The sequence below is a fragment of the Thermobia domestica genome, chromosome 18 (genome assembly GCF_964235325.1).
Source record: "Thermobia domestica chromosome 18, izTheDome1.hap1.1, whole genome shotgun sequence".
Lineage (NCBI taxonomy): Eukaryota > Metazoa > Arthropoda > Insecta > Zygentoma > Lepismatidae > Thermobia > Thermobia domestica.
Genome location: NC_137471.1, coordinates 167,498,022 through 167,525,163, shown reverse-complemented (window position 1 = coordinate 167,525,163; position 27,142 = coordinate 167,498,022). Strand labels below are relative to the sequence as shown.

At 35.7% G+C, this 27,142-nt stretch overlaps 2 protein-coding genes across 5 annotated transcripts in view; one reads left to right on the top strand and one right to left on the bottom strand.

Annotated features, from left to right (window-relative positions):
* LOC145675994 (uncharacterized) overlaps positions 1-3,915 on the bottom strand; it is a 56,855-nt gene extending 52,940 nt beyond the window's left edge. For 2 of the 4 annotated variants that reach the window (XM_081746828.1, XM_081746830.1), the window contains exon 1: positions 3,702-3,857. The gene's annotated coding sequence lies outside the window, so the exon portion shown is untranslated. Of the gene's footprint in view, positions 1-3,701 lie in introns of all 4 variants that reach the window. The other 2 variants (XM_081746829.1, XM_081746831.1) reach the window with 2 other exon arrangements.
* Positions 3,916-6,150: 2,235 nt separating this feature from the next.
* Positions 6,151-25,735, top strand: LOC145675367 (uncharacterized). Its single transcript, XM_081745768.1, has 5 exons — positions 6,151-6,291; positions 7,258-7,372; positions 16,726-16,780; positions 21,848-22,033; positions 23,898-25,735. The coding sequence occupies exons 1-5, from the start codon at positions 6,151-6,153 to the stop codon at positions 24,130-24,132; spliced, it is 732 nt and encodes a 243-aa protein (XP_081601894.1). The 3' UTR covers positions 24,133-25,735.
* Positions 25,736-27,142: the final 1,407 nt, after the last annotated feature.

The following is a 27,142-nucleotide window of genomic DNA, read 5'->3' as shown; positions in this document are numbered from 1 at the left end:
TATATATATATATATATATATATATATATATATATATATATATATATATATATATATATATATATATAATTATTATTATTATTATTAAAAAAAAGAACTAAAGATACAATTAATCCGTAGTTCCATTCAATATATGCTAATGGGAGCATATGACAGTGGCATCTATAGTGCTTATAGTAAACTAATGAAACTGATTTATTTTCCGAGATGTGTCCAATGGATTCATGTTATCATTTTAAGGGTTAATATAACATGAAAGCAGTGTTATACGGCTTTAAAGTTAACCCAATTTTGCCCAATAAAACCCACTGCGCTGGGCTCTTTTTAAACTGGGTTTTTCACAATCCTGGTTATTCTGGTACTTTCCTGGTTTTGCTACAGTCAGTACTTACTAGCATAGCACTTATTATTGTATTGGCATAGTATTCAATCAGTGTTCAATGGAGACGTTTCTACTTGTTGTGTTACATTGTTGTGGTTACGCTGCAGAAATGTTTACTATATCTGAGTTAAGATGCCTGTTAAAACACTTTGCATTTCTAAATAATTGCTTAACTCCTATTCCATGCACTCTCGAAAGGAAAGAATGGAAAAAAGCTATTTCTTAGTGTGATGAGTTGTGCTATTGTCGAACGCATATTTAATAATAAATTCTTCTGTACATTCTAAAAAATAGTTCAAATTATTTCCTTGCAAATTCACATTCGCAACATAATGTACGATTAATGATACCCGAGTGTTTAGTTTGTAAAGTACCCTGCAAATATGAAACTTCAAAAATCATAGGGGCCGCGGTGACTCAGTGGTGGAGCGTTCCCCTACGGTGCATGGGGTTCTTGCTTCGATCCCACGTCGCGCAAAGTAAGCTTTGTGGTGGACATACACCGCGTGCGTGGGTTTTCTCGGGGTTCTCTCGTTTCATCCCACTTTCTTCATTCCACCATTTCATTCATTTCTCATCATTACCGTCTTTTTTGAATAGCCGGCACAACTATGGGACGTGAAACTTAGATTTCATTTCATTTTTCCAGAAACTTGTGAAACATTTTTTCGTGACTAAATGCTTATCAAGCGTTCATTCAGTGCTCGTGGTCCCGGTTTCTAACCTGAGTAGGAGCTTTACTCAGACACACATCCGAGTAGTTGGTTTACCAATTTCATCAATAGATTCAGACTCCTACAGCCTCCGTTCGAATAAAGATTTTAAAATCCAGTCAAACAGTTTCAGAATAACTAGTTTAATTGATGCTGATGGGTCGCAATAATGGACTTCTTAGGCACCAATAAGTAATCACATTTACATACTCCATTATTTACAACAACTTATTAAAGATAATTACTTACAGATTGATATTTCAGTACTGTAGTTTTCGGTGCATATGCAAAAGAAGAAAAGCTGTGTTGGGAAACAATTTTAAAAAAAATTGACAAATAATAATTTAACAATAAGAGGAAAAATAGCCACTGACCATCAGACCCTTTCCCTTGCAATATACCCTGCTTTCAAAAGATGTAAGGCAACATCGTAGAAACATCGATTGACGGGTTTTGCCAGTGAGAGAGTTGACTGATGGCGTTATCTGAGTGTTGTTTTGTGGTTTCAGAGGAAAGAAACTGAGCCTTTGAAGTTCTGAAACTGTTCATGAAGAAAACGAATGGTATACATTTCTGCGCTGTCTCAGTTAAACAGCATTAGTGCTTTTTAGTGGCAGCCTAGCACAGGTTGGTTTGTGTTTCCTGTTAAACTTCGTTCAGCCCCGGATTGCTTACATCATGGTAAAACAAACAGAACATACTCGAGTGAACCTAACGTGTTTTTCATAATCTGATTGGTGTTAAAATTTTTATAACTGTAGTTCTTAGGGTTAAGTGTTGTATCGCCAGACCAATTTTTGAAAATTTACCGGGTAGATTGGAGAATTTATTTTGAGTTGAGTTGATATTTAGTTTAAGCAGCGAGGCTATATAAGACGTGGATCTACTAACACGGAATCCGAACCTCATGAGCTCCCACTGGGAATCGAACCCCGGTCACCCACATGAGACTTTATTTTGGTTTGTGAGAAAGAGTGAGTGAAAGTCGGCGGAGGGGAATAGTTGGAATAGAAACTGGTAATTGTAGGCTGCTTTTGATGATGTAAGTGGCCTTGTATGTGGAGACTAAAGGGACAAGTTGGCGCACAGGTATACTTGCTATGATTTAATGGCGGGAAAGGCAGTGTGGAATTGCCGTATAAATCTAGATTGTGGCTTATTGTGTTTAAGTTTTATAGAATTATACACAAATAAGGAGCGTCAGTTGTTGAAATTGTGTGAAAGACACGGTGTACTGTTTACAAGTGGAGCGTTACTAGTATGAAACCATCCAAAACCTACCTGTTTTCCAATACCCTCGCTCACGTGCATACTCATCATCGCTGACGCGTCTCCTCCTTTCGGAAGTACCCTCCCGTGTTATATCGTGGACACACCAGCTTCTCTGCTCTGACTCGGTTAGATAGCATTCGTGCTTTTTAGTGGCTAGCAGTTTGTTTTTTTTTTCTCTCTCTCTCTCTGTAGTTTCTGTAGTACTACCGGACGCCCTCTTTATAAAAAAAAAAAATATATAGTAATTTACTATTCCAAATTGCTAAAGTTCACACACCTCTTTTTTGAAGGTATTGTAAGTGAAACTAACCTAGCGTTATGTAACGTAACATAATGTATCTAACTTGATGTAGTACATTTTGCTACTTTTTACGATTTTCTTGTGGTCCGGCGAGGGTTATAGTATACATAAAGCTGCATCAGTTCCCGAAGGAGCAGGACGCTCATACTTTTAGGGATTATTCATTGAGTATCTACGAACTTACAAAGGGGGTAACAAAGCTACTTTTATTTACTTATCGACTGATACGAAAATAAAAAAGAACGTACCTGTACTTTATATCTGCATATGTAGTGCCCTTGTACTTTATCTATGACTGTGGGGGGGGGGTTAACGCATATCGCATGTCTTGTGCACATGGATACTTCTTACTATTGCACTACGTAGAAAATTTATGGTATTTCATGTAGAAGTGATAATAGAACACGGAAGAAACGCGGAGCAGGGGGTTCTCATGTATACTATTACCAATGCGAGTTTCTATGGCATATACTCAAACGTTGTATTTACTTTACCTCTCCTAAAGTGAATCTACACGGAGAGCATTCAGTAAGGAAACTCCAACATGAAATTGTTTAGAAGGTATCAGGAGTGCATTTACTGATGACAGAAGATACATAATGAAATCATGTATGTGGACCTGTAATAGGATAGCACGAAATTTTATTCTTGTTCATTCAAGTTCGGTCAGAAATAGAGCAACATTACAAAATCGGATATTTTACCAATCTTAATCTCTCTCGAACTAACGTCTGTCAAACTTGACATGCCATTATGTTTGTTTTGATGGAACTTTTTTTTTGACAGACTAGCATCAGAAACCTTTTACCATGAAATACATATTAAATGTCTTCCAACGTTATCACATTCAAACAAACATTTGATCAACGATCAAACTACTTTGTACATTATCGGGCAGACTTCAAAAAAGGATTTGAGAACTGTAAAGTACTCGATATGTTTGACAGAAAATATTGTCCAAAATTAAAAGGAATGTTTTTAAAATTTTATTTCACATTTGCTCTATATGAGTTTCTACTGCTTGATCACTTACGTTTCTATACTTCCATACGCTGACAAATTAAAATAGGTAAACAACCTGACGAATATATAACTGACCTTTTGCTATCGGAAAGCAAAACACAAGAGGCACACAATTGTTATGCTCTGTAAGTGGCCAACTGAATTTCTATGTACCGTGTGAAGAGCGTAAATTCCATAGTAAATTCATACGGTTCAGACAGTATTGCCAACACCCTCTTATAATAATAATGGGTGTTGGTATTGCCAAGAAGTTGACACAAAACGTCGCTAAGTAGGAGGAGAAATGACTCCCATGTTCATGAAATGTCGCTAAAATATTATTATTAAAATTAAATATTTCTCTCCCCCCTTATTTATATTGTTGTATATATAATCTGTGAATAGTTCAAGTCTTAATCAGATCTACGCGAAACATATAAGAAAAAATCCAATTAAATGGATCATATGTAATTGAATGAATGAATCATCTCGTTTCTAGTACAATATATATTTTTTTACTTTAAAATCAATTTCACTTTTTCAAGAAATCAAAAATGAGTTTAGAAAAGCGAATGAAACTAAAAGTCCACAAAATCTTGCACCTAAAAATGAAATCTTTGAGTTTTACGTCCCACGTTTATGCCGGTTAGGCTAAAGGAGACGGTGATGATGAGTAATGAAGGAAATGGGTGGAATGAAGAAAGTGGGAGGAAACGGGAGAACCCCGATAAAACCACGATCACGGTGTTTGTCTACCACAAATTTCACTTGGGATCGAACCCGGGACCCCAAGAACCAGAAGTGAACGCTCTACCACTGAGCCACCGCGCCCCCTAATCTTGCACCTACTTCACTTTTACTCACGCTTCTACATATAATCAGTTTGCTATCGGTAATATATAATCTGTGTTTCTAAAGAAGTTTTGCAAATTGAGGGACATTAAAGGTTGGAGTTGGTCTTTGCTAGAGGGTAAGATATGGGTGAATATTTGATTAGGGGTAAAATCGTGTCCCACTAAGCTTTCATTGTATTTTGAACAAACACATGTTATATTTGTCTTTCAGATATTCCTCATGAATTTTCACGACCGTTACAATATGATTTTTGCATTAGCATTTATTCTTTGTGTTTTTTTAAAAAAATTAAGTTTTTACTTAAATGTCATTACCGCAACGTGTCCTCACTAACAAGTTGTCAAAATACATAACTGTTTGTGTCACTTTCCAATATTTTATTTTTTTTAAATAATCGACACATTCAAGAGAATATGCATTGCTCCTCATTACTTCGATGAATAAAATATTTCACCTTTAATTCTATTTATTTTATTGTTTGTAAAATCTCAGTCTCCAGCTTAGTATGTCATTACCGCAGAAAGTTCATAATTGAATTATTTAGCAACTTGGAACTGGCAACATTGAAGAAGTAACAATTGAAGAACGATTTGACATCCTAGTTGTGTGTGATGTACGCCAACAGTTCACGCGTAATGTATATTTCTGAAGATTTATTGTGCTTCAAACTTCTATGTTTGGATGAGTATTTTTATTCAACGTCATTACCACAACGTGTGTTTTCTTTTAAGGATTTTTGTAATCATAAACCTTTTTACGAAGTTACATTATGCTGTAATGCATTATATTTGTCCAACTTACCTCATGGCCGTCATTTAACAATGAACAATGATAATAGGGATTTATTGTGGTTTTGTCATTACCATAACTGTTATTACCGCAACACACATTGCTGTTGCGGCAATGACATAGAAGTGCAATGATGGCCATTGAAGTACATAAACGTGTTTCTACTGTATAGCATATGTATTTATGGTATGCTTTTTCTTAATAAAATACACAAATTATGCAGATCACATCTTTATACTAGAGGGAAGCAAACTACTACGGTTTATGCTATTTAAACTGCCAATTACGGCGTGTGTGAAATAACTAGGAATTTGACAACAAGTCCAGTGACAGTACCAAAATTAAATAGGCGATGGGGAAGCTACAAAAACTTCTTTCGAAAGTAGGGAGCCTAACATCTGTAATATATCAACCAGAAAACATTGAAAATATTGTCTTATTTATTTTATCTGTAGGGCAACTTGTGTCTTAACACCTTCTTAGGGGGCTTAAGCCCCACCTAGCTTCATCTTGTGCTATCACAGTGTAATGTTACATTTGAAACGTTTCATTCGTATTAGGTAGTAGATTTTTTTTTTAAATAGAATTTTGCAGTTTAGTTTTAATTAATATTCTTATGTAAGGTTATACACTAATTTCGTAATAATTTCTTAAAGTATATTAATGGTACTCACAGACTTGCTGTACTATGCTACGTCAAGCATTGACTGTTAAAAGGTGAGCTGCTCGTTATAGAGCAACATTAAAGGAAGATTCAATAAAATGGCAAAAGTACTTGAAGATGGAAAGAGAAAGATAGAAAGAAAGGATTAGTAAGAAGAAGCTAAAACCTGTAAATGAGAGAAGCCCAAGAGAGGAAAAAAGACAACGAAAACCGTGGAGAGAGAGAACCAAAGAAGAAAAAGAAGCAAAGACAAATGTTTATCAAATATTATCAGAGAAACTCCACCAACATCTCCTCCGTCATCAGAATGAATGTAAGTTATTTATTCACATCTATACCTATATGTGAATAAATATTATTACCTATATGATGGACCTATTATTACCTATTACCTATGACACCTATTACCTATTATTACCTATTACCTATTAGTATTATTACCTATGACACAAGTTATTACCTATATGATGGAAAAAATACAGGTAATAACTTAGCATATGCCTACTGAAGTTTAGTTTCCTTGTTCTGTTGTTGTTTAGTGATTTTGGTCGTTTTCTTTTGGAAGGGCAGAAAGAACAAGACATGGGGACCAACATCGAGTTTATATGCGCCTTTAGGGAAGGTAGGGAATGGAAATGGCATTCTATCTGGCGTCAAGGGATGGAAAACCATTAACCTTCTCCTGAGAACAAGTTACAGGGTGGTGAGTACCCGAACAATTATGATTTCACCGCTACCCATCACGAAAATAAAGTAGATGTTTAGAATATGCCTGATAAGATAATGACCAATAAAAATTATTATATTTGAGTTGTTTAATATATTCATAGACCAATGAAACAGGATAACTCAGAATTTACAATAATTGAAGACTCGCTGTAGAAAACAATGTAAGTGTTACATTGAAATTGTTTCACTTATTTTTTTAATATGATTATGCCTTAGTTAGATTTTCATACACAGCTTCATTTTCTTATATGCTAGGTTGTTTTTTTAGAAATAGTATTTTCTATTTTGTGACGCTTGGGCACAATTTACTTTTATCCTGCTACTACAACAAATATTGTTTTTGGCTCTTACATTTTTATCTACAGCGAGTCTTCAATTATGTAATAGCCACAGGAAGACATGCAATATTCTTATAGTTCACTAATTCTCATTTTTGAAAAAGAAAAACTGATGACAGGAAAGTATATTTTGAGATAAAAAAGTCAAAAATTAAATTTGTTCTATGTGCATTCTTTAGATTATAACTGCAAATTCGTTTCTTTTTTTCCAGGGTCGAGTGTTCACAGGGAACACGCAGAAGACAACATGTGAGGAAAGATCCACTGGATATAAAAGAATTAGAGAATTGGAGAAAAATAGAAGGCAAAGAAGAGAAAAGCTAGAAGGTACAAGAACGATATGAACGAACAATAATGACAAAAAGTGAAAATTTATCAGAGTTTAGACCTCGGAAAGAAACTAGAACATCATGTCTTCAGGTCACCGTGAGAGGGAACTAACACTGATAATGGAAGAGACGACATCCTTGAAAACAATTGAAACTCAACACTTAATGGCTCTTTGTGCATAGTCATGTACACTCATGTCCAAAATTATTGTCGCATGTCTATAAATATGTTGTTGTAGGAATATAATTTGATAAGGAATTCCACCCGGTATTTCTTACAATGTTAGTATGTGTATAATCGGCAAAGACATGTATGTGGCAAATTTCATGTCAAAAGAGCAGTAAATAAGAACAATAAAATGAAAATAAAACTTTCTTGTTCATTTACCAACCTTTTGTTTTACTCATTCTAATTTTCGTATTATAATTATTTTCCTATGAAATTTACTACAAGTATACATTTCTCGATTACACACATAGTATCAGTATTAAAAGTATCCTGCAAAATAATTATCAAATTAGGTTTATATTCTTACAAGAAGACAGTTATAGATGTACGACAATCATTTGGGACATGAGTGTACATGGACAAACAGTAAAAAAAAATGATGGAGAATATAGTTACGAAGTTCAGTGCATGAAGTCCGTTGGCAAAAATAGATTCTTTTGACCTCCAAAGCCTGATATTTTGTGGTATGAAAGAGATGATATTGTAGGTTTCAACATATCTGAACCTCAGCATGTAAGCAGGATAAAAGGACATGTTTAAATTGATCCAATTCTGTGGAAAGACTTTTGTGAGTATTACAATTTGTAGTGTACATCAACTGTTGGATTGTGGTTTATTTATATTTGTCATCACCACATATCATTATGTCATTACCACAACATTGTATCGTTACCATAACACTGATGTCATTCCCACAACGGACCAATAGTTTGTAGTTAATATGTAAACAGGTATCAGCTACAGCAAGGTTCTAAATGTACACAACTAACGCATATTTTTGGTATTACGCAATAATTATACTAAATTGTTACTTAATTGTATGGTATATAGATATGTTGGTGTTACTTTTGTGTTCGATTACCGTACTTGCACAGTTATCAGTATTAAATTAGTATTTTTAGTTTGTTTTTCACTAAAATTGTTTATATTACTGTTCAATATATTACAATAGATCTAGCAAGTATAAGAAATAAAAGAAAATTGCAATACATCAATTATGGTGAAGAAAAATGTAAATGTGACTGTAATGACAAAAATTTGTAAGTACTTCTGAAAAATGGATAATTTCTCTGAAATAGGTCGTGTTCCAGCGCTAACCTATACTGACAGGTATCGTAAAACTATGTACTATTATCTGATGTATCTTTGCTTGAAGAAATATTTTTTTTTTTTTTTTTTGAAAACATGACATGTCATTTTTCCCCTAATCTAATATCGGCCCATATATTCACAATCAAAACGGGATTGTGGATAGTGATGGGCAGTGGGAATATTCCCGGGTATTTTCCCTGGCATATAAATTCCCGGGAAGGAATTTATTTCCATTTCTTTATCTTCCAAATTCTAAGAACCGTATGACTAATTGCTTTATTTTCATTTATTATGGTTTACTTCTAGGCTTTAAATAATTTGGAGGTTAAAGAAATAAAATTCGTTGACTGTACTTTATATAACTAATAATATGATTTTTAAGTGCCATTTCCATTTGCACCAAAAAGTAGCAAAGTACTAATTTACAAATGATGAAAAGGACTAGTTTGTAAAGTAATGTAGAAATTATGTAGAAATAGAGATGAAGTACAATTAATACAAACCAGATGCACCGTTAGTAATAGACGTCGGTCCGTCTCCTGTCTCTGACTCGAATATCTGAAGAGGTACTCGAACTTCCCTTACATGTGAATAACCGCATGAAATTCCGAGAAATTAGTAGGAAGAAAGGTCGTGTGTGGCAATGTTACGGCTATATTATAAAGATAAGTCAGTATCTTGCAAATATTGTGAACATAAATATGTATGCGCAAATCTTAATAAATTGGTGAGACATGTATCTTCTGGCAGTTACCCTATCTAATTTGGTTATAACATTTAAAAATTTAATATGTTTATAATATCAGTAGTAGAGTGAAGTTTAAAAAATCCCTTACTTATAAATTTAACTGTTTAGCGGTATAAAAATATGTGGACTTACTATACCATTTTTTTTTCACATATTTACTTTCATAGAACATATTGTAAGTAAATACCGGTACACATTTATGCATACTTCTCTAAATATAATAAAATATTAATAAAGTAACATAGTACCGTTCAGAATATACAATTTAAAGAATCCTCTAGACACAACTGTAATAATATACTACGATAAAAAAAAAAAGAATTTGAAATCATAATATAGTAATAGAATGCAATTTTCTTTCGGATTGTACATAAATTCCCGGAAAAATTCCCATTTTGGGAATCTTCCCAGGGAATATTCGCGAAAAATATCTTCCCGGGAATTTACCCATCACTAATTCTTGAGATATACACTGTGTCTTTTCCAAGCTCGTAAATGCTTGCACTGATTCAAATAAACAGAAAGGGTGTAGAAGACAAGATAAGAAAGAAACATTATGAACTGGTTCGAGTTAATTGCGCTTGATTACAGAAGAACAAGTTAATTGTAGCATAAAAGTCGCTAGATTTATAAAGAAGTCCCCAAATTGTAATTTAAAAATTACCGGAAAAGTCAATAAACGGAATTTTTTTTGTCACTATCCGAAATCCCCTAGATTTAGCGACTTTTTCACTTGCTGTAAAATTTGTGGTATACCCTGTGGGCATTAAAAAATCAACAAAAATGCTTTGAACGTGAACCTTTGAACAATATACTGAAATGACTTTTACACAAAATTGATTCTTACCACATTAGACTTTGATATTTAATAGGTATTGCAGCATACCTTGTTACAAGCTCGCTTTACTTGGGTGTAATTATTGTGGCTATAGCATTTTTGAGTCAAATTCAACTCAAACCACTAGAGAAACCTATCAAGCATTTGCTAAACTGTTCAAACGAAGAAATTTGTTTCAGGAAGAAGGAACAGAAAACTCACTACAATACATCAATGCAGGGGTGCCCACACGGGGGGGGCTATGACGCAAAATGCGTCATTGAAATATTTGGGGGGGGTTAAAAATCTATATAAATATGTTTGAGGGGGTGTAAAAATTAATCGAAAAGATTTTTTTTTCATGGAAGAACACCTACGGATAGACAATTGAGGGGGGTAGGTCATGGACATGAGGGGGGGCACCACTGACTTACATACTTAAAATAAATTTAACACTTACATTTTCTCAAAGTATTCACCACTACACTGTACACACTTTTGCACCCTCGAAAACCACTTTTGGAAGCAGTGTTGCTAGTCTTTTACTTCAAGTGTTGAAAGTTCATTCTCGTAAGCCACTACAGCTTCTTCAGGGATGCAAAATCTCTTCCCACGCATGCGATCTTTGATCCTGAGGAACAGAAAATAATCGCACGGGGCCAGGTCAGAGCTATACGGCGGATGAGTCATAAGTTCGACCTCCGTAGATTCTAAAAACTGAATTGTGATGTTGGCCGTGTGTGCGGATGCGTTGTCATGATGAAGCAGGATCCCACGCAATTCAGTTCTTGGACGCCGTTCCCAAATCTTCTGGAACATTTTTGTTAGGCAAACAGTGGTGTACCACTGAGCAGTAACAGTCCTTTGTTCTTCAAGTGGAACAGTTTCAACATGGCCAGATTTGGAGAAGAAAGTTGCGATCATCTTCTTCCCCACACTTCGCGGTCGCTTCACTTTCGTGGGTGGATTTTCGTCTGGAAAGATCCAAACTGTAGACTGGCGTTTATTTTCAGGGTCAAATTGATAGATCCAAGTCTCATCACCAGTAACAATGTTAGAGACGTGTCGAGAATTGCCTCCATCAAATCTTACAAGCATTTCTTCCTCCATTCCATGTGCTTCTGCTGTTCAGTCAAAGTGTGAGACACCCAACGAGATGAAACCTTCCTGAACCGAAGATGATTATGAAGAATTTTTGTTACTGCTGGCGATCCAATCTTCAATGTAGGTTCAATGTCCTTGAAAGTTGTTCGAGGATTTTCTCGAATCATTTGTTCCACAAAGGCAATGTTTTCATCTGACACAGCTGTTGCCGGACGTCCAGCTCTCTCTTTATCTTTAAGTGATGTCCGGCCTCTTCTGAATTCACCAAACCACCGAAAAATTGTAGCACGGGAAGGTGGAAGGTCCCCAAATGCCCCCTGCAAACGGTCAAGGCTTTGTGTGTCGTTCAAACCACTTTTGAAATCGTAAAGGATTATAGCCCAAAAATGTTCCCTTTTGAGCTCCATTCTAGACAGCTGAATACTGCTCACATCAACAAACAAGTGAAGGCGATACGGCCACGCCGATAAGCGATTCGAGTTGAAACTTGCTTCGCTTCTTCGCTCTGGATACCACTACTGAACGCAATTGTTGGAATTCAAATACTGTGTCACAACAATGCGTACCTCAAAACCTTCGTAGTGACCCTCGTACATTGCGCCAGTGATGCCAATTGAAGGGAAATTTCCCTTGGCACAGGGAAATTTTGAGTAAATTTTTGAGAAAAGGGAAATTGCTTGTAATCTCTCAAACGGGACAAGAATAAACGACCAAAAACGTCATTAGTTTTAATGGCATTTTTGGTCGTTTATTCTTGTCCCGCACTTTATTTCTCAATTAAATTATCACTCCAACTATTATAACAGTTTGGTTTTCCCAATCAGAAGATGTTTTTCCCAACCAGAAAATTGATTGTGAAGAGGATTAATCGATGTAAGAGAAGAAAATCTGCGTGTCGTGAACGTAAATATGTATATATGGGCGAATACTGGGTCATTAGTGTATGTGTGCTGTGTAAGTTTACAAATTTTCAGGTGACTGTGCGCACTGAATTATAAATTCTTAAGAATTCCGCATCTCTAAACTTTGTATTGTGCTTACGAACATTCCTGTGTACAGCCAAAGACAGTAGCAGCTAGAGTTTTCTTTCTAACTGTTCGTGTTCGTTTCAGTAAATATGGGAGTGCTGTTCTTAAGTAAGTACATACCAAATATATACTTAATATTTTCTTTGTACCTTAGGTTACATTAATATTAAAATCTATCATGATATCTAGGATAAAAATTAAATTTACATAATATTTATTTTATATTTTTTATGATTTATTTAGGTTGTCCGTCCTGACCGAGATATTTATAGGGTTTTTCCTCAGTCACCAGGCAAATGCAGAGATTGCACCTTTAACATAAGTCCTGGCCTACACCTTTCCATATCCTTTGCCCTCCTCTATCGCGACGCCTTAAATACCTAAACAATAAATCAAGTTCAAATTCTGCGTAAGCTCAAAGGAAGGCTGTCAGGTATCTGCTTGTATGTGGTTATAAGATTGGGGTGAGGGAGTGGAAGCGAAAACGATTACAAATACTTTTACTAAATACAGTACTTGAACGGTTTGGATAAAGGGAAATTTTGTCCGGGAAAGAGAAATTCTGAAGCTTGTGAAGGGAAAATGGCTCTGAAAGAATGGGCATCACTGCACTGCGCCCCTAATCCACTTCAATCTTGATCCACGCATCTTGTTTGTCTTTCCGAAACAGTACATTGTTATGATGCTTCCACTTTGTCTATTTTACGGCACTGTTGCTATGGATTGAATAACACAATCGTTATTACTCGCCATGCTTCATCGATTCATATTTATCAACTACGGAGCTCTTGTGCTGAGACAAAGTCTTCTGGCGTAAGAAGTGTTGCCATTATTTTTATTCAACCTATGTAGTACTCATCAATATTTTCAAGTTCACCTGATCAAAAATCTCCTCTAAATTTACAAATACTATAGTATTCACTTCACCTTAATAAGCTGGGTAAGAAATATGTCAGTCGCGAAATACAGAATGTAAGTAACAAAATATATGCAAGTATGTGTAAAGGAATAATACCAATGAGCTGGCATGAACAGGGAAACTCTCTTGCGAACCTGACTCCATAAAAAACTCAGTACCGGTAACAATATGGAGCCAGGTTAAACAATCGAGTCTAACGAAGCCGCTTGAATGTAGTCTTTATAATGTAGTATGTTCTATTAATAATAATGATAATATGCAAACTCCTCAACCTGAAAATACAACAAATTTACTATTTTTTCACATTAATCTACAATCGATTAGAAATAAATTACCCGAGTTAGAATTTTTTCTAAAAGAATTTCCCTGTCATGTTCTTTGTGTCAACGAACACTCTGGTTAGTTGAAGACGAAATAGATATGTATATCCCTTCAAATTATAAGTTAGCTAGTGTTTTCACCAGAAAGGTAATGAATCAGGGAGGCGTTGGTGTTTGTGTACGGTTATTAACACTGAGTATCAACCGTTGGATATGCATCACCTATGCAGGGGTGCCCACAAGGGGGGCTATGACGCAAACTGCGTCATTGAAATATTTGGGGGGGGGGTAAAAATCTATATATAAATATGTTTGAGAGGGTGTAAAAATTAATCGAAAAGATGATTTTTCATGGAAGAACACCTACGGATAGGCAACTGAGGGGGGGTGCGTCATGGTCATGAGGGGGGTGGGCACCACTGACCTATGTATTGAAGGAGTGTTCGAAGTAACTGGTATCGTATTTAACAGCTTAAAATTGGTGATTATTTCTTTTTATCGTGTTCCGAATTCGGATCCTAATATATTTATGTTACAGTGGGAAAAACTTGCTTTATATATTGATAAGTACAAACGATTTGATGTAGTGCACATGAGGGATATAAATATAAATGTTCTAATTGATAACACTGTAAAAAAATCATTTTGTGATACTCTCAGGTCGTATGACTATTATTATGTTAATGATCAAGCAACCAGAATGAATTCTTGCATTGATAATGTGATCACTAATGTAAACAGAAGTATGATATCTTGTGGAACTATAGAACCCTGTTTATCAGACCATAGTGGTGGCTTGTCCTACCTATTTTAAATCATACCGTTCCTCCCACTACGACATTTAAGAGGTATAGATTGCTAAGCTTGTCACATATCAGCAGCTTAAGGGATACCCTATATCAAGTAAATTTTTATGATTTGTTAAGCACATGTAATAATTTGTCTACAGTATGGAGTACATTTATAAACACTATCGTCAATATTTATAATGAGTGCTGTCCAATAAAATCTAAAACTGTTCACATAAATAATAAGAAACCTATAACACATTTAACATGGTTTACTCCAAAATTAGCTAACCTTCGAGCTATAATGGTCAACTTACACGCTAAAGCTAAAAATGGTGACAATATTGTTAAATTAAAGTACAATGTGATTAAGAAAAAATACAGAAAAGAAATAAAAATAGCCAAGCAAAAACTTCATGAAGAACACATAGCCAAAGCAAGTAATAAATGCAAAGCTGCCTGGTCAATAATAAAAAAAGAAATTAAGACAGAACATGGAACAAAGTTGCCTAGCATTACACCTAACGAGTTTAATAGCTTCTTTGTAAATAATCAACATGTAACTAATATTTCTAAGAACAATGCTGACAACCTTAACAATGATCTTAATGTGTATCTTAATAGGCAGAGTTTACCACAACTTAACAACCTTAATTTTAAATGGACACAGGTTAGTGCAGATGAAGTTTTAAATATTGTGTCAAAAATGAAAAATACGTACAGTGAAGATTTCTATGGTCTATCTACCTTTATTATAAAGCAAATAATTGATATAATTGCATTTCCTATCACGTACCTTATTAATTGGACACTAAACGACGGCTGTTTTCCTGATAGCCTAAAAGTAACAATAACAGTACCTATATATAAAAAGGGTGATAGAGGTAACCCTGGTAACTACCGCCCTATATCCCTTGTTCCAGTGTTTTCTAAAATAATAGAGTATTGCGTTAAAAAGCAATTATCTCCTTATTTTGAACAAAATTCACTTATTAATGTAGCCCATTTTGGTTTCAGATCAGGGTTATCTACTATTGATGCTGTCGAGACAGTCGTGGACGAAATACTAAATGGTTTTGAATTCGGCTCATATGTGTACTACTCTTATTGATTTAAGTAAAGCTTTTGACACAGTTGTACACGATATCTTACTTACAAAATTACGATTCTATGGAATAAATGACATTGAACTATCTCTTCTTAAGAGTTTCCTCACTAACAGACGGCAAATAGTAAAGTTTAACAATAAGACATCTGATGAGTTAGAAGTTTTGACTGGTGTTCCTCAGGGCTCGGTACTAGGCCCATTTTTATTCTTAGTGTACATGAACGACCTGCCAAGTTGTCTACCGTATAAAACAACAATCTATACTGATGACACTACTTTTATTACAAATGACCATAGCATACTCAATGTAAACATTAAAAATAAAGAAATGTTAAAGGCTTCTTCTCTATGGTTCCAAACAAATAGCTTGGTATTAAACACGACGGATATAGTATACGTAAGACCGTCTGAGTTCCAGAAGGAGCTGGACGCTCATACTTTTAGGGATTAAGGCGGATTTTCATGCCCGCGTTAGAACGGAAGCATCACATGTAGCGTATTCACCGTAAATTATTTTCATTTTCATGCATCCGTGCGTGTATTGCGCCAAATTACTACTCCCTAGCTAATACGCATGCGTAAAATAGAAAGTTTGCGACTTCCGCCATGTTAGTCAGTGAATACAATAGTGTACGCGCGCTACTTCCGTCAGAATTGAACAAATTTCTACTCTGACGCGAGTGTAGCGCGCCATCTCCGATGCGTGATTTCATTGGCTGTTTAGCACAATCGCTCGCAACTCACGGAGGTAAAGGACACATGAAAATCCGCCTTTACTCATTGAGTATCTACGACCCAGATAGCACGAATACTTGCGGCAAATTTTTGCTTCGTTTAGTGGAGCAAACAATCTGAAAGTTTGCGAAGGCAAAATTTCTTAATATTTATTAAAAGCTTTCAATATGATCTGCAAATTTTCACTGATTTGCAAATATAAATTCACCACTGCAATTAACTTGCATCTTTTTTGAAAATATAACATTGAAAGTTTGCCGTCGCCAAGGATCTTGTAAAATAGAGGATCTGCCTTTATATATCTTCATCCTATTAAAAGAATGAAGCCAAAAAACATCCGAGCATCGGCACGTCTAATTGGCTACTCTCGTTACCGCCATATTTGTTGACATAAAACATTGCTATCTTCATAGGAAGACATGTACTGTGTCTGTCGTTTATTTTTAAAGTATTACTTCAGTAGCATACGGCTGTACAAATAGGAGTGAGGAGAAATTATCCGGAATAACCTTTCTCAGGTAAGAAAATCCCTAATTAAAAGATACTCGCTTCTAGCAGTATTGATATTTTGATGTCAGTATTATCTGCTCTTTTTATTATATTTTGAAGATTTTAGTAGTAATTATTTAAATAGACATACTACAATGTTATTATAGCTTCAATTAGGTTGAGTTCTTCATAGATTCAGAAGTACGCTACTGAATGATAGTTCACGTCCTAGTGCAAGTGATATCCATTTAGGTGGTAAGAGAACGTAAGTTACACTTCGTTCCATTAGAAAAATTGTAATCGTCATACTGAAATTATTGTATGTGCTTTTGATTTAAATTTTGTGACAAGCTATGTATCTGAATGGATATGTATATTTACATGTTCTTAGTAGAAGTATGTGTTCCGACTTAACATTCGACAATTCATCACAGTAACTCGGAAACAAGTAATAAAGTTAGTGTTATAAATGAAATAATACAGAGAGAATTAATAAGTACTGAAGTTAACAATAAGTGACAAGAACATGGAGAAGTTTCTAGAACAGTTCCCCGTTTATAGGTTACTAGCTAGGTTCGTTCCTTTCTGTACCAAAATTCAATATTTCATAATATTGCCGAGCGAGTGAAGGCGAGTTAGAGCCCCACAGGGCACGTCGTTTTCTGTCTTTATTACGGCTAAATGGGAAGGGGGTCTAGTGTTCTAGAACCTTGCCAAGAACCTGCGATTTAGAGAGAAGTAGGATTCACTCGAGCAGACGGTTCTACAAAATGGAAAATTTGTAGGTAGAATATGATGTCGAACATGTTTCGTGAAGGAATGAGAATGTGAATACGTTATTACTGTCAGTGCACAGCATATTGAAATGAATTTTGAGTGATAGTGAGATTATTGTAAATGTAAATGTGTTCTTCAACTATCCTTGTTTATGCGTATACCCCCGTCGCTGACGCGCCAGCTACCTGTGCACGTCCCTTCTCGCTGACGATCGGGCTCCACTGTTGCGCTTCTGCCCTGGCTCGTTGAGTAACATTCGTGCTTTTTAGTAGCCACCTAGCACCACGTGGTTCGTATTTTATGCGCTGTAGTTTTTTGCTATGTGTCGACACTATGTACAGAGTCCTCCTGAAGTAGATCTCCAAGTAATTAAGGTTCTAGATTACTGGTCCCCCGTGTAGGTTAGTAGCTGGGTTGATTTCGTTCTGTACTAAAGTTTATACATTTAATTTTCACAGTATTGCCCAGCGAGTGAAGGCGGGTTAGAGCCAGGGTTTGAAAAAACCCGGGCTTTTGTGAAAAAGCCCAACCCACCTGGGCCCAAATGGATTTTTTCGGGTTTTTTCGAAATATTTCAATGTCTTTGGGGTAAAAGTGTTGAAATGTGATTTATATTTGAAGATTGTCATTATCACAACTTGCAACAATTTTCAACTCACTGATGTTTCGAAAAAATTGCCGCCATTTTGAAATTTTACGTTCGATTTGTGAGAAAATCGCTTCAATGGGAAGGGGGACCAGTAATCTAGAACCTTGCCTTCTCATTTAGTGCATACTCTGCGAAAAGACACACACAGCTCCATGCGAGCCGTCTATTTGGGTGGTCCGGGGCTCCAGCATCGGCAAGATTTTTAGTTTGGACCCGGGTTTGAACCCGTTTCTCTTACGTTTAAGTCAAAGTCAGCCGTCTTACCGACTGAGCTAGGGTATCCCCAAATTATCGTTATAGTACCAGTATATTTTACTTATCACAGCAGAGGGGGCCGCGGTGGCTCAGTGGTGGAGCGTTCACCTCTTGTGCTATGGGTCCTGGGTTCGATCCCAGCCCCCGCCATGTGAACTTTGTGGTGGTCAAACACCGTGTGCGTGGGTTTTCTCGGGGTTCTCCCGTTTCCTCCCACTTTCTTCATTCCACTATTTCATTATTCATCATCACCGTCTCCTTTAGCCTAACCGGCATAACCGTGGGACGTAAAACTCAAAGATTTCATTTCATTATCACAGCAAAGCCCTTTATGATAGTGTTCATAAAAGACTTTAACTAGAGGGAAATGAATCAAAAAATATCGATACTCGCCTGAAAACATATAACACGTCTGCGCCGTTGCAAAGCTCTAACCTAACCTGAAAATGTAAGAAATGTGTCAAAATTTGGTAGAACCGTCTGCTCGAATAATGCCAAAAGTAGTAAGAAAGCTGATCTTCCGCAGGTAGCGTCCCCGAATTAGACCTTCAGTTTTTTTAACGTTTTTAACCTTAAACCAGTTTTTAACGTTGTATTGCTATTTATTTGTTATTATTTTAACATATGTTGCCTATAATTAGCTACTCCTCTTTCATTTTCATCGTTCACTGTTAACATTTAATCATAAATAATTCTTGTTTTCATGCTTTCTGTGCTTTATGCTAGTGTAAATTCATCTGTATTATATTACTGCACAAAATTAATTACTTTCTCATGCTTCCCACTAGCGCTTAACAACACTCTACTAATGTAAGTATACTTTTAGATGGGGCGTTGGGAGCGGAGTTTCCTATCAAATACATGTCCGTGGGACAAAAATCCAGAACACATACAAATATACTACCTGTACTAGGTTGCTACACAACGGGATGATTAAATTCGTGAAATATAAACTCCTTTTAGTAGGAAGTGCACTGTTTCTATCTTAAAGAGTGTTTAAATAAGGATTTGTAATGAAATATTCAGACTGACTTCAGGAGAGCTGAGTATAACTACAGCGTGTGCAGGTATATCATAAAACAGCACTATATATAGCAGAATCGACTTAAAAGCACAAACCAACTTGTGTTATGTGGTCATTAAAAACCAAGATTGCTATCTGAGGCAGGCAGGGGAATACTAGCCGTAGTAAGGCTTTGTGTAGGGAGCAGGCGCGTTACTGACCGTGTGTATACACATAAATGGTAGTAGAAAAACGTTTTATGCTTCATGAAAGCATGTGCCCTATAGCCATATGCAACTGGCACAGCTTTGTGAGAGTTGTGTGTTCAATGATCACTTTGTACCAAGAATGCAAATAGGCAACAAAATGTTACTAGCCCAACAAAAAAATCCAACCTACTTGCTCTCATTCCATTAGAAATCGTGGCTATTGTTTAACTTTAGGGAGGCCAGGATTTTAACCGAATATTCCCGATATGCTATTCACATTCGGATAGGTGAGGTTAAATACATTTAATTCAGACAGTTGCCGCGCGAGCATTAGCGAGTAAAGGTGGTTTGGAGTCACACAAGGCACGTTGTTTTTTATCTTCGTTAGTTTCCCCACCCCCCATTACTAAAGATTTACAAAAATAATTTATTTACGTTTAAAATAAATAATAGCGATTTTAAAAACTCGCTCGGGGCGAGTGTTTATTAGCATCAGTGCTTTGTACACTGTCTTTATATAACACTTTATTTCATGTCTTTCTTATGGAGTATTACCTGGTAAACGCCACACTTTTCATTTCGAATTTTGCCTTACTATACATGCAAGAGGTAAGACCCCGATATATTTTTATTACTTGTACGATCTTATTGTGTAATCAAGTAATATATATTTCTTCCGTACATTTTTCAACTGCATGCCCGCATTACATGGAATGGCATCTAAACTTTTGCCCCATTTCACCATATTTGGTTCAGATAATACTCGCTTTTCAGTTCCTGCTCTCCATTTACATTTCCCCTCCATTACTGGAGCATACATGTTCTAAGTTAAGGGTTGGCTTTAGACAAGATTAATGAATTAGTAAGATAGTGGGTTTGAAACTGCCATATTATGCTCTATGTACCTAATATTGCCACAATACCGAATTCATATAGTCCAGAATTTAACTTTTTTTAAAACATAAATTATCATCATACGGTGTTGATCATCATTTTTTTTTTTTTTTTTTTTTTTTTTTTGTTTGTTTTCAAATACATGCATTCCTTTGATATCGAGCGGACCGACCTTCTTTGCGCTTCCCAGACGTGAATAGGTCCAATGCTAGCTTCTAGTAACTACCTAGCCCAAACAGGTAGATATTTTTTGCATAATTGCGCCCAGCATTATCTGTAGAGATGCAACAACACCATCTGTCGGCGAACACTTAAAATAGTCCTATTTTGTGTGTGTACGCAAGGATAAGACTACTTGTATGTTGTGTGATGTGAAGTTAAATTAAAACAGAAACCTACAGCAAAGTTGAGAATTGAGAAGAATCGGGTTATCTTCAATTTCTGAAATATAATGTTTTACATACTCTTCTTCATAAATGAGAAACTTATCAGTGCTCTACGCTAATTCCAATTTTTATTATTGTTATTGCATGAATTTAAAAAGTTCTGAGAAGTTGTGTTTCGCATAAAATTAGTGTAATAAGTTTCAAACCTGAGATATGATTGAATGTCGGAATTAAATGTAGTTTCATTGTCCATGTGTATGAGAAAGCTTCCAGTGAAAGAAGATATCAGTAAAGCACACTGTCATTATATGATAAAGAGGAAGCGGAAAAGATCGATAGATAGGTTAAACTTGATATGTAAGAGAGTTTCCCAAGTAAAGCTATGGTTATACTTTCCAAAATTAGAATATAGAATAACTTATTCAAATCCAAGTCCGCGCATAGTGTAGCAGTAGATTACTTGGGGGGGGGGGGGACAAATAGCAAGACCGGGTAATAATCTGCGTTGTCAGCCTTTTATGGCTAAAGTTCTGTATTTGTAATAACAATTACAACTAACCTGAATAATGTTCCTTTTTCACGTCTTCCAAACTTACATGCAACGTAGAAAATTACAGGAATAGATTTTTAAAAATACAGAATCAGTTTAGTTAAAAAAGAAATTTTCACACCATTGTTGTTACCAAAGAAGAAAAGAAAAGAAATTCTACGTGAAGAGCTGCATAAGAGAAAAAATGTTAAGCCCTATGCCCGATGAAGAGTACCCTTGGGAGTATGGAAATATAGGCTAAAAATACCTGAAATAGGAACATTATTATTATTATTATTATTAAAGTGTGTTCCATAAGCTCAATAACCAATTCCATATTCGTATTGTATAATCTGAATTTTTAATGGTAATTTTGTACATTTTTTAATTGAAGGATACCTAAGAAGAAAGAATTGCGTGAAGCCTGGATTAGGTCTATTCGACGGAAAAACTGGACTCCTAGTGCTGGTAGTGCACTTTGTTCTGTACATTTCCGAGAAGATGACATTGATAGAACGTCCCTCTCTTGTGTGAGAATTCGCGAAAATGCAGTTCCATCTGTATTTCCTGCTTTTCCAAAGTATTTGCAGAAGGTATATTCAGTTTCTTTATTTATTTGAACCTTGATAATTTTATACATTATCATCACTAGAAAGATCAAATATTTCTCTTGACTCCTGGTGAAATTATAGCTAACTGGTTCATAATAGTTTTGCTATCTTAAATATCTTGAACTAGGAAATAAATAACTGAATAAAACAACGTTTATTTTAAAATAATGTGACAGTTTCGCCAACTAACTGAACATATTGGCTTCATCAAACACTGTAAAAAGAAGCATTACTGTACATTTATAACCTAAACTATACGTTGGAGATTTAGGGGAGGGTGCAAGTGAGTTAAGTGTTCCAAGAAAGGGAACGTTTTAGAGATATAAGGAAATTACATAAGTTGCTTGTAGGCTCATTGTGTCCGTATGCTACGTACATAAATGTGATCTGTCACGAACAAAACAACATATTATTACAATGAATATTAAGCCGTTTAAGTAGCTAGGAGTTAAAAGAACTCGTTCAGGATTGGTGCAAAATTCTTTGATTTTTAGTGGTAATGAATGTACTAAATATTACTGGTATTAAGACGCAGACTGGGTTGTGACTTAATTCGCATTGTCTTAAAAGTATATGGGGAGGAGAGGCAGGGTTTTAATACACTGGCTAATTATAATATCCAACGCTGAAGGACGTATCTTAATTGATTTTCTGTATTTTAGTACATGCTTGTCTGTATGTCTGTAAGAGGGTTGGCAAAAAGTTTTATTGAAAAAAGTTTTTTCTTTGGGGTTTAAACTTTTTTTTTTTTTTTTAATATAAATAATTTGCTCTGTGTATTTATATTACATATGGGCAGAGATAAGTTTGTTTCACCTTGGTGTTATTTTGCAACTACCGGGTTATGCTGGAAGGGGTCACATAAGCTTAGAGCGGAGTCCAAACCGTTTCTCGACTTACATCCGAAACAAATTGTCCTCCATTTGAACTCGAAACCGGGACTAATTGGCCACAAATGCGGTACGTTTGCCGACTCACTCACGAAGGACTCCTGATAAAAATACGTTGTACTGATCTTTACATACTTTTAATACATTTGTCTAATTGTCTTTTGAGGACCAGAAGATAAACGTGTGCACAAGTGAAACCATTATAGAAAATTACATATGGACAATTTCAAAATACTGCAGAGTACAGAAGAACTAATTAATTCCAAGTTAGTTCTTGGGGGCCGCGGTCGCTCAGTGGTAGAGCGTTCACCTATGGTGCTAGGGGTCCCGGGTTCGATCCCAGCCCCCGCCAAGTAAACTTTGTAGTGGACCAACACCGTGTGCGTGGGTTTCCTCGGGGCTCTTCCGTTTCCTCCCACTTTCTTCATTCCACCATTTTCATTCATTATTCATCATCAGTCTCCTTTAGCCTAACTGGCATAATCGTGGGACGTAAAACTCAAAGATTTCATTTCCAAACTAGCGGAAAAACGTAATATGAAAAAGCTGCACAAGCTGAAGCGCTGGAGCTAGAGAAACGAAATTTGCTCTGATGATGTATCATGAAGAGTAGTTTATTAAACAATAGCGAAATTTTCAAAACGTTACCCTTTTTAATAAAAAAAAAAAAAAATAAGCACCAAGTATCGGAAGCAATACAACGTAGGTGATTTATTCTGCCACCTGTTGAAGGAATTATGCACTTCACGTTGTGTTTCCATATCATTGCTGCAACAGAGGATAGTTTTTTTTTTTTTCTTTAATGTCACTTGGCACTGTAGCATCCGTGGTCCTCAGATATTTCCTTGTCAATACGTGAGAAATTAACTCTCGCCTTAATTATATCATGTTGATAATCGAATGTTATAGCACAAATGCACAATACTTTGAATTTTCATTTCAGAGAAGGCAGAAGCAGTACTCCAGTTTCCTTGGATGAGAGCGAAAACACTACTCGAGTTTCAGTGGATGAGAGCGAAAGCACTACTCGAGTTTCAATGGATGAGAGCGGAAGTGCTACTCGAGTTTCATTTGAGGAAAGCAGAAGCACTATTAGAGTTACTCTGGATGAGAGAGCATCCTCATCTGGAGGTGGCACTCTAAGCAGCACGCAGTCTCAGCTTCCAACGGAAGAATAGTGATTACGAAATATTTGTAACTATTTGTAAGAAGTAATCCGAACAACTTTGTTCATATATTTTTGAAACTGCATGGTGATAAGTCTGTTTTGTGCATTTAGTTTTTGTTGGGTGCTAATTTTGAAGGAGAGTTACACATAAAGTGAGAGTCGTTTAGCTTGTATGCGTAACGGAAGAACAGTGATTGCGAAATATTTATAACTATTTATAAGAAGTAATCCGGACAATTTAAGAGACTTGTTTATATATGGTTGAAACCGCACACGGTTGATAAATCTGCTTTGTACATTTAGTTTTTGTTAGGTGATAATCAAGGAAAGTTACTCATAATGAAAAGACAGTCGTTTAGCTTGTATGCATATGAAACAAGAGTTAATATTTACCATCGGGGTAGTTATCAACAAAGACGCATTGTACAGTTTCCAGTAATATAACGTTTGTTCATACACGAAATGATTTGCAGCATCTGTGCTGTAGGTAGTCTGCTATATTATGAACTGAAAGATAGGCATCATTCAAATACCTCATTCACACTTTTTTTTTTTTTTGGTGCAAACTTGTAGTTTCTTATATTAAAATTAAACAAAATGGTCGTATGGTATTTTGTGAGCTGGTCAATGGTATCGGCAGAGAAGGGATTTATAAACCTACCAGTTGGTATGACTCAAGCAGCTTGTAACTGCTAAGAAAAGTTACCCCCAAAAATATTTAACTATTTTTCGAAATAAAGTAATTAGTATGGCAAAAGGGTGTATAGTGTGAAGTATTTTTATAATTGAGTATATGGAAAACTGCATGGTACGAATGGATTTTTAGGTACATTGTACTCACCCCACGGACCTGGATTTTTGACAGCATCGACTAAAGCATGAAGACCGCCATATAATAGTTAAAAACCACGATGGAGTGTTTTATAGTTTGTGACCTCAGTTCCAGATAAAAAAATGAGAAGTGGAGAATTTTAACATGTAGCAAAATATTCCTCACCAAATAACTCTCCAACTTCCAACCTCAATTCGCGTCCGAATTTGCACCAAGCAAGGCGAGCATATATAAAACACAACCGGATGTTTTTGTTTCTCAACATAAGATAGTATTTAGCTGAAGTGACGGATTGCATATAAGAATTTTGAAAATTAATCCTTTATCGTGCAGGTGCTATGCAACCAGTTTGTGAGAGTGATGACTGGGTCGCTTCTCGATCAAGTGTGTCTATACGCCAGATATTGACACACGTTTGTTTCTGGATGCATGTTCCGATAGTTTCCGGGTGTGTTCCCGGCGAAAAAGCTTCCGGGTGTGTTCTATTTGGGCTTGATGCGAAATCAGGTTGAAGGTTGCACAGTTAGAAATTTTGATATTTTCTTCCATTTTCGCACAATTTTCAAACTCAAAAAGTTGTGAAGAGGCATCAGATATTGGCATCTGGTACTAAGTATTATTATATATACACAACAATTTGCTTTTCTCAACTTTTTTCTCTAAAACAGTTTTTGTTAATCCCCTTATGCATTCTGTAATATGATCACTGAGTATTGTTATAGTTTGTAGTACATTGTCATTCTAAAGTCAAAATCAAGCAATAAATATATAATGCCCTTTATTTGCCGTATAGTATTTTTTAATGTTTCATCCTAATCTTCTTATAGTTATTTTTACATGCTTGCCCTCACACATTCTAATACGGTTGTGCCATTACTATGATTTTTACTGTCTTTTTTTTTTTTTCGACATGACAATTTAGAAAAGGCTTAATCCTTTGTTCTTGGAGCCATCTGGATGCCGCCATGTTTGTTTATGCATTTGGAAGTGTTTGTTTTCCCTTGTGCATTATCTTCAAGTATAATGTGTTGTTATTGGGTAATTAGCAGTAGCGGTTCGTGGTCTGTAGAAGTACCGGTTGCAATGTCAAAGGTATGTAGTTACGCGCAAGTGTTCCCTCCCCCCAGCATTCTTGAGTCTTATCCAAAAAATATTCAGGAAATATGAAGAGGAAAGTCCTTATAAGCTCCATTTGTATATTGATTAAAGTGTATTCTCTAATATTGAATTAATATATAAGTTATTCCCTTTTTTTTCAAACAACCACTATCAATGTACGTTTATACACTATTTATATACAAAAACTTCTACGTTCATGTTATTGAACAAGAGATAAATCGAATATATAGCATGTGCTGTGAGCCATGAATGATATCGTTAACCCAAAAAGAAGAGTTGAATTGATTTTGAGTTTAACGTCCCGTTCAGCAGCGAGGCTATATGAGACGTGGACCTACTGATTAATGTGGAATCCGAACCACATAAGCTCCCGCCGGGAATCGAACCGGAGTCTCCCACGCCAAAGGCGCGTACGCTAACCGCTTAGCCACGGATGAGCTGCCAAAAAGAAGAAAAAAAGCAAAAAAATGCATATATTCATGCACACAGTTAAACAAAATTATTTAATTAAGTAAACTATGCAATATTTTAGAATGGAAGGTCTTACTTCGTTCTTTTCGAGTTTCAAATTCTTCTATGACTTCATTGAAATCTGAAATGCTGCTCGCCAAGTTTTTCTGAATTGAAAGCATCGCTACTGCAAATATTTTCCGCTTTATTTTCTTTAAGGTACAGAAACACCTCTCTCCTCCGACAATATGCATTTTGTTAGCATTTCTTTGTATGAATATAAGGGACAAAGAGTTCATTTTCAGTAACTACGTATTTTTGTCTGCTGTTCTATTATAAAGAAGCATGAAATATAAGATGTTTTCCTTCGAAAATGAAAAAAAAAAAATAATAATAATAATAATAGTTTAACATTCCAGCAATTTAGGCTAAAGAAGACAGATGAGTATTGAAAGTGAATAATTTGAAATTAATTTTTTATGCTCTCCGCCGGAAATTGAACACAGGATCATGTGCACGAGCGACACACAAATAGTAATTAGACCAGTGGTAAGACATTCTCTTCTTCGATTCTCGATCGCCCCCCCCCCCCCAGAATAGGATATTTTCTTTTTTAAAA